Below are 8,798 nucleotides of genomic sequence, written 5' to 3'. Positions count from 1 at the left end.
CGCCATCACACAGGAATCTGTAACCGAGCCACAGGAAGCTGTCACAGAGCCACAGGAAGCTGTCACAGAGCCACAGGAAGAGCAGAGCCCCCCCACTGAGGAGTAACCCCCCTTAACCCCCCCCCCCCCCCTCGGTTTCTGACTGCTGCAATCCAATTGGCCAGCGAATCACTCTCATCCCCTGCTAGCCGTACAGTGATTGGCTGTGCCATGTCTGACCCAGTCTTACCTGTAAGGTTATTGGCTGTGCCATCTCTGACCCACCTGACCTGTGGTCTCTGCAGTGACATCATACTGTGTATATATGATGTATGAATATGAATATCTAAGTAAGATGTGATATCTGCTGTACATATCTATGGCATATGAATGAAGTCACTCCTCTACATGTCTGCTTGTCTGCTCTGGTCTGAGGGGGTGAGGGGGGCGGGGCGGGGGACAGGGGGGGGGACAGGGGGGGGGGCAAGGCTGTTCCAGAGGTTGGTTTGGGGACCTGCTGGGGTGTCATGGGTTAATCCTCCCAGACACAGATTAAACCTGGATCTCCATTGAAGGTGTTTTGTGGGCTTAATCTGTGGCCTGGGAAAACCGCCCTTTAATATGTGTCTTTATGTGTCTGTCTGTGGCAGGCTGCCTCTCAGACCTGTTCCACTGGGATGAACCCTGTTTCTGATCAGGCGTTCTGGTGGACAGCCTTAGACACGGTTGCCTTTTTCTTTTCTGTCACTCATGGATGTGTGTGTGCTCAGCCTGACTGACTGGCTGGCTGACTGACTGACTGACTGACTGGCTGACTGACTGACTGACTGGCTGACTGACTGACTGGTTAGTTTTTCACTTATTTAACCTTCTTTTGTATTAAATGGTTGTCTGGATGTTAATGGCCTACTTGATAACAACACACACACACACACACACACACACACAGTGTCCTGTCCTGTCATCAGAACCCTGCCTGCCCTCCCATGTGTGTTTAATGTACTCTACTATTTAAACTGTTAGAATCAATCTCATTATCTTCTCTCTCCATCATTTTACGACGGTTGATGACATTAAAGTGCTTCTGGAAAACTAGGTTTCTTCTTTCATTTGATGCCATGGTAACAAGATTACTGTTAATGTTAATACTGTATAACTATACAGGACCATGTTAATACTATATAACTATAGCAGACAGGCCTGAACCATGTTAATACTGTATAACTATACAGGACCATGTTAATACTATATAACTGCAGACAGGCCTGAACCATGTTAATACTATATAACTGCAGACAGGCCTGAACCATGTTAATACTATATAACTGCAGACAGGCCTGAACCATGTTAATACTGTATAACTGCAGACAGGCCTGAACCATGTTAAGTCAGTGTGTTAATATAGAATAATAATTTATCAGTCGTTTAGCTGATGCTTTTATCCAAAGCAACTTACATTGCAGCGAGCATATATCTTTCAGTATGTGTGGTCCCAGCAGGAATCGAACCCCCAACCTAAGGGTTGTTAGCGCCGTGCTCTACCAGCTGAGCCACAGAGGACTATGTGTTAAATGTGTCCCTGTGACGGGGTCATGGACTGGAGAACAGAGAGGTGGACAGGTAGCAGTGTGGACCTGCAGGAGAGCTTGACGGAGCTCAACCCTCAGGCCTTGACGGAGCTCAACCCTCAGGCTCTGTCTCTACCACAGCGAGGAGGACATCTGATGCCCCTGGAACGGTCTGTGATCCAGCTGTTAGCGTAGCCTAGCGTAGCCTCACTTTAGCTTGGGCCTCCTGCTCTCCCAACAAACACCTCACCTCAGTGACTCACAAAGGGTCGCAACATTAGCATAGCATCACATTAGCATGGAGCTCCTGATCTCACAGCAAACACCTCACAGTTTACCTACAGAGAAGGAGGGGGGGGGGGGAGAGAGAGAGAGAGGAGAAGAGCAAAGGGTTTGATGAGAGAGAGGTGGAGAGAGAGGAGAGAGAGAGGAGAGGAGAGAGAGGTGGAGAGAGAGGAGAGGAGAGAGAGAGAGGAGAGGAGAGAGAGGAGAGAGAGAGAGGTGGAGAGAGAGGAGAGGAGAGAGAGGTGGAGAGAGAGGAGAGAGGTGGAGAGAGAGGAGAGAGAGGTGGAGAGAGAGGAGAGAGAGAGAGAGGTGGAGAGAGAGGTGGAGAGAGAGGTGGAGAGAGAGGAGAGAGAGAGGGAAGTGGCCTGTCAGAGCAGATGGCTCATTAGACCTCAGTGTCTCCTCACAGCGCTTTGTCTGGCTGTAATCTGAGCTCCTCTCTGCTGAGGATATTTACACATTCACACAGGAGGACTAGGTTCTATAGGACACATTCACACAGGAGGACTAGGATCTATAGGACACATTCACACAGGAGGACTAGGATCTATAGGACAGGAGGACTAGGTTCTATAGGACACATTCACACAGGAGGACTAGGTTCTATAGGACACATTCACACAGGAGGACTAGGTTCTATAGGACACATTCACACAGGAGGACTAGGTTCTATAGGACACATTCACCCAGGAGGACTAGGTTCTATAGGACACATTCACACAGGAGGACTAGGTTCTATAGGACACATTCACCCAGGAGGACTAGGTTCTATAGGACACATTCACACAGGAGGACTAGGTTCTATAGGACACATTCACACAGGAGGACTAGGCTCTATAGGACAGGAGGACTAGGCTCTATAGGACAGGAGGACTAGGCTCTATAGGACACATTCAGACAGGAGGACTAAGTTCTATAGGACAGGAGGACTAGGTTCTATAGGACACATTCAGACAGGAGGACTAAGTTCTATAGGACAGGAGGACTAGGTTCTATAGGACACATTCAGACAGGAGGACTAAGTTCTATAGGACAGGAGGACTAGGTTCTATAGGACATATTCAGACAGGACTAGGTTCTATAGGACACATTCAGACAGGACTAGGTTCTATAGGACATATTCAGACAGGACTAGGTTCTATAGGACACATTCAGACAGGACTAGGTTCTATAGGACATATTCAGACAGGACTAGGTTCTATAGGACACATTCAGACAGGACTAGGTTCTATAGGACACATTCAGACAGGACTAGGTTCTATAGGACATATTCAGACAGGACTAGGTTCTATAGGACAGGAGGACTAGGTTCTATAGGACATATTCAGACAGGACTAGGTTCTATAGGACACATTCAGACAGGACTAGGTTCTATAGGACATATTCAGACAGGACTAGGTTCTATAGGACACATTCAGACAGGACTAGGTTCTATAGGACAGGAGGACTAGGTTCTATAGGACAGGAGGACTAGGTTCTATAGGACAGGGACTAGGTTCTATAGGACAGGACTAGGTTCTATAGGACATATTCAGACAGGACTAGGTTCTATAGGACACATTCAGACAGGACTAGGTTCTATAGGATAGGAGGACTAGGTTCTATAGGACAGGAGGACTAGGTTCTATAGGACAGGAGGACTAGGTTCTATAGGACAGGGACTAGGTTCTATAGGACAGGACTAGGTTCTATAGGACAGGACTAGGTTCTATAGGACAGGAGGACTAGGTTCTATAGGACAGGGACTAGGTTCTATAGGACAGGACTAGGTTCTATAGGACAGGACTAGGTTCTATAGGACAGGAGGACTAGGTTCTATAGGACAGGGACTAGGTTCTATAGGACAGGGACTAGGTTCTATAGGACAGGACTAGGTTCTATAGGACAGGACTAGGTTCTATAGGACAGGAGGACTAGGTTCTATAGGACAGGGACTAGGTTCTATAGGACAGGACTAGGTTCTATAGGACAGGACTAGGTTCTATAGGACAGGATGACTAGGTTCTATAGGACAGGGACTAGGTTCTATAGGACAGGACTAGGTTCTATAGGACAGGACTAGGTTCTATAGGACTAGGTTCTATAGGACAGGACTAGGTTCTATAGGACAGGACTAGGTTCTAGGTTCTATAGGACAGGACTAGGTTCTATAGGACAGGACTAGGTTCTATAGGACACCTACAGCCTCACCTGTGACCCGTCTGTCCTCGCCCACCTTTAGAACAGGAAGTCCGGCCAAACACCGTCCTCATCTGTTTTCTGGCTGGATGTTCTCATTTTTAAATGTTCCTCATTTCCTGTAAGTTTTTCCTCATTTCCTGTCAGCGTGGAGTGTTTGTTGTTTCCTGGTTGTTTGTTTGTGGATTATCTCTGTGACCCCCCCGCCCCGGTCTCCCAGACCCCCCCCCCCCCCGCCCCGGTCTCTCAGACCCCCCCCCGCCCCGGTCTCCCAGACCCCCCCCCCCCGCCCCGGTCTCTCAGACCCCCCCCCCGCCCCGGTCTCCCAGACCGCCGGTCTCTCAGGTGGGGTTGGGAATCCATTTTCTGCATGGAGAGTCGTGACATTAAACTGTAAAAGGGTAGCAAGAGCCCAGAGCTACACACCTAACAGGGCAGGATTCACTCGCTCTGCAGGGGGGCAACACACACACACACACACACACACACACACACACACACACACACACACCACACACACACACACACACACACACACACACACACACACACACACACACATACACACACATACACAGTGGAGGTTGGGCTCTTCAGAGACCTGGCAGTAAGATGATCTACATATTCTACTTCAGGCTTCATTTTTCGGTGTTCTCCTGCACATCATGTCCTCTGCATTACCAGTACAGGCTGCAGGAGGCCCATCACGTGTTTGAGACCATCCCTCCTTCCATTCCATACATTACAATGAGCCCGTCCTCCGGCTTCTACCTCCAGCAGCCTCCCCTGACAGGCTGGTAGTGAGTGACTGAGTAGGCTGACCCATGTGTTAAACGTGTCCCTGTGACGGGGTCATGGACTGGAGAACAGAGAGGTGGACAGGTAGCAGTGTGGACCTGCAGGAGAGCTTGACGGAGCTCAACCCTCAGGCCTTGACGGAGCTCAACCCTCAGGCCTTGATGGAGCTCAACCCTCAGGAGCTCAACCCTCAGGCCTTGACGGAGCTCAACCCTCAGGCTCTGTCTCTACCACAGCTTGTTTTTTTTTTTTAAATTAAGGTTATTTTTTGGAGTGGGGCAGTCACACTCATATTTTTCTATTGGATAGAGATAGTAGAGAAAGACAGGAAAGTAAGAGGGAGAGGGTAGGTCAGTAGGGCATGGGCTGGATTCGAACCCATGCCGACATGGACATATGTGTACACTGTAGACTGCAGTACTGGACCACCCCAGGCCACAGTTAGGAGGACACCTGATGCCCCTGGAACGGTCTGTGATCCAGCTGTTAGCGTAGCCTAGCGTAGCCTCACTTTAGCTTGGGCCTCCTGCTCTCCCAACAAACACCTCACCTCAGTGACTCACAAAGGGTCGCAACATTAGCATAGCATCACATTAGCATGGAGCTCCTGATCTCACAGCAAACACCTCACAGTTTACCTACAGAGAAGGAGGGGGGGGGGGGGGGAGAGAGAGAGAGAGGAGGGGAGAGAGAGGAGAAGAGCAAAGGGTTTGATGACAGAGAGGTGGAGAGAGAGGTGGAGAGAGAGGTAGAGAGAGAGGAGAGGAGAGAGAGGTGGAGAGAGGAGAGAGAGAGGGAAGTGGAAAGAGGAGAGAGGTGGAGAGAGAGGAGAGGAGAGAGGAGAGAGAGAGGGAAGTGGCCTGTCAGAGCAGATGGCTCATTAGACCTCAGTGTCTCCTCACAGCTCTTTGTCTGGCTGTAATCTGAGCTCCTCTGGTCGTGAGGACAGCCTGTCCATCCTCCACGTGGAAACTACGTCTTCAAGAGGAAATCTCTGAATATGTATCTGCTCCCCTTACAATGGTCCACTCTTGAGGTTCACGAAAGTTCAGGAAAAAAACTGATCTCACGCGACGCAGATCATGTGACATGGTCAAGGGACAGGCTTTAAGGGCCGAGTGATGCTCAGACTCCACCACAGCTGAGCAGTTGTTCACACTGACATGTGAATGACGTTTCGGGCTTCCCACCGCCCCACCCACCGCCCCAACCTCCGCCCCACCCGCCGCACCACCCGCCGCCCCAACCTCCGCCCCACCCACCGCCCCACCCACCCACCCACCCACCCACCGCCCCACCCACCGCCCCAACCTCCGCCCCACCCGCCGCCCCAACCTCCGCCCCACCCGCCGCCCCAACAAATAATACAAATACGTTACCTACCTACGGGTGGGTTTGAATTTCATGGGCTCCCCGCTATGTGGATTATTTATAAATGATGTTGTTTAACTTCAAGCGGGGAGCTATATCAGAGTGGAGCCATCCATTTACACCAAACCTGATGTGTACCATTTTCTTTCAACTTTACATTTACATTCAGCGACGTAAGTGTCCTGACTGAATCTCATTTCTGGTCAAATGTGCATCAGTTTCTCTTCTGACTGGTTCTCCATTCCCTTTCCCACCCAGTCTGACCTGGCAGGACAGGATCTCCTGTGTAACAGAGTCCTGTGTCTTCACCCTCAGTCGTTTCCCACGTTGGAAGTTCACGCGCTGCGTTCCTGTTTTAACCTGTGGTGAAATCACCAAAGGGAACAGCCAGTCCTGCCCCTCTGTTTCACATGCACTCACCACCATCTAGTGGACGTTCACGGTACTGCGTTTGTCCATAGGGTGATGCTGAGGATGTTACCATGGTCACCAAGCCAGTAACCGCTGGACATCAGTGAATTACGACACACACGTGATTCCACGATGACGCGTGACTCCGGCTGTTTTATAGATAAGATGATGAAATAGAATCAAACTACAAACAAACGACGACCCACTGGTTGTTCACTGTGTCTCCACGCTGTTACACATAACGGAGCGAAACAACACACACACACACACACACACACACACACACGCACTCACACACACACACACACACACACACACACACACACACACACACACACACACACACACACACACACACACACACGCACACACACACACACACCCTCCACACATACACACACACACACACACGCACACACACACACACACACACACACACACACACACACACACACACACACCCTCCACACATACACACACACACACACACACACACCCTCCACACATACACACACACACACACACACACCTCCACACATACACACACACACACACCCTCCACACATACACACACACACACACACACACACACACACACACACACACACACACCCTCCACACATACACACACACACACACACACACACACACACGCACGCACGCACACACACACACACACACACTCTCCACACATACACACACACACACACAGACACACATGTGTGTGCTCTCACTCTCTCTCTCTCTCTCACACACACACACACACACACGCACACACACACACACACATACACACACACACACACACACACACATGCGTGCGAGCTCTCTTCAGCTCGCATGACTGGTCATAGTCTTGATTCCTTTCTCGTGCGTTTTTGGTCTGCGTGCCCCGGAGACGTCAGAGCGGCTGGCCGTCTGCAGAGGATGTACCCATGAGGAAGACGAGGAAGAGGAGGATGAGGAGGACGATATCGCTGCCTGAGCTGGTGAGGATGTCCCACTGAGGAAGACGAGGAAGAGGAGGATGAGGAGGACGATATCGCTGCCTGAGCTGGTGAGGATGTCCCACTGAGGAGAGGATGACCTCCAGAGAAGAGAAAGTGGTAGGAACATTTCTCTGTGTTTGGATTTGGGAGTCAGAAGTCTGACAGTGTTTTCTGAGCACTTATTTAGACTGAGGTGTTGTGGGGAGAGAGAGAGAACAGCTAGTCAGCCTTTCTGTCTGCACCTTTACCACAGCTGTGGTTCTCTTACATGGTCATGTAACGGTTAGTGGTCATGTAAAGGTTTGTGGTCATGTTAGGGTTAGTGGTCATGTTAGGGTTAGTGGTTATGTTGAGGTTAGTGGTCATGCAAAGGTTACTGGCCATGTTGAGGTTAGTGGTCATGTTAGCATTAGTGGTCATGTTAGGGTTAGGGGTCATGTTAGGGTTAGGGTTAGGGTTAGGGGTCATGTTTGGGTTAGGGTTAGGGTTAGTGGTCATGTTGAGGTTAGAGTTAGTGGAAAATCGGAATAAATTTTCATGGTTGTTGTAGAAATGCAGGTGACTTGTATGATATTGTATAATAGTAATAGTGATATTGTAATAAGTGATATTGTATAATAGTTCTACTAATTTCACAAGAGCATCAGCATTTATGTTATAAACTGTATTTTACGCACATCAGTTGTAACTGGTCGCTCCTTGAGAAGGTGTCGGCCATGATGGCTACTGAACATGTGATCTGTAGAACTGTAGAACTGTAGAACTGTAGATCTGTAGAACTGTAGAACTGTAGATCTGTAGATCTGTAGAACTGTAGAACTGTAGATCTGTAGATCTGTAGAACTGTAGAATTGTAGAACTGTAGAACTGTAGAACTGTTGTTGGGTGTCAGTGTGTGGATCTGTAGAACTCTTGTTGCGTGTCAGTGTGTGGATCTGTAGAACTCTTGTTGCGTGTCAGTGTGTGGATCTGTAGAACTCTTGTTGGGTGTCAGTGTGTGGATCTGTAGAACTCTTGTTGCGTGTCAGTGTGTGGATCTGTAGAACTCTTGTTGCGTGTCAGTGTGTGGGCTCGTGACAGGGTGAGGATGACCCAGAGGCCAGCTGGACTGGAACCCCACAAGCCTCCCAGTCTGACCAGAACCATCACGGCCCGCAGGAAGCCCCGGGAGGGCACCTTCAGCCTGCGGGTGGTCTTCCTGGACGACAGTGAGAAGGTG

The 8,798-nt window shown here is 49.7% G+C and overlaps 2 protein-coding genes across 2 annotated transcripts in view; both read left to right on the top strand.

The window, feature by feature from the left end:
• The window catches only part of chm (CHM Rab escort protein), a gene marked incomplete at its 3' end in the record, with an annotated part of 26,932 nt that extends 26,826 nt beyond the window's left edge, over nt 1-106 (top strand). The window contains exon 12 of the mRNA XM_083665350.1: nt 14-106. Coding sequence (XP_083521476.1) covers nt 14-106 — 93 coding nt within the window. The remainder of the gene's footprint in view (nt 1-13) is intronic.
• Nucleotides 107-1,550: 1,444 nt separating this feature from the next.
• Nucleotides 1,551-8,798, top strand: part of LOC310801355 (uncharacterized protein) — a gene marked incomplete at both ends in the record, with an annotated part of 21,153 nt that continues 13,905 nt past the window's right edge. Inside the window, 4 exons of the mRNA XM_083665349.1 lie at nt 1,551-1,717; nt 4,876-5,026; nt 6,438-6,544; nt 8,660-8,798. The exon at nt 8,660-8,798 is cut by the window's right edge and continues 12 nt beyond it. Of these exons, the coding sequence (XP_083521475.1) occupies nt 1,551-1,717; nt 4,876-5,026; nt 6,438-6,544; nt 8,660-8,798 (564 nt within the window). The remainder of the gene's footprint in view (nt 1,718-4,875; nt 5,027-6,437; nt 6,545-8,659) is intronic.

The sequence above is a fragment of the Argentina silus genome (assembly GCF_951799395.1).
Source record: "Argentina silus genome assembly, chromosome: 2".
NCBI classification, from domain to species: Eukaryota; Metazoa; Chordata; class Actinopteri; order Argentiniformes; family Argentinidae; genus Argentina; species Argentina silus.
The sequence above is the reverse complement of the archived record's forward strand: the minus strand, read 5'-3'. Positions and strand labels throughout refer to the sequence as shown.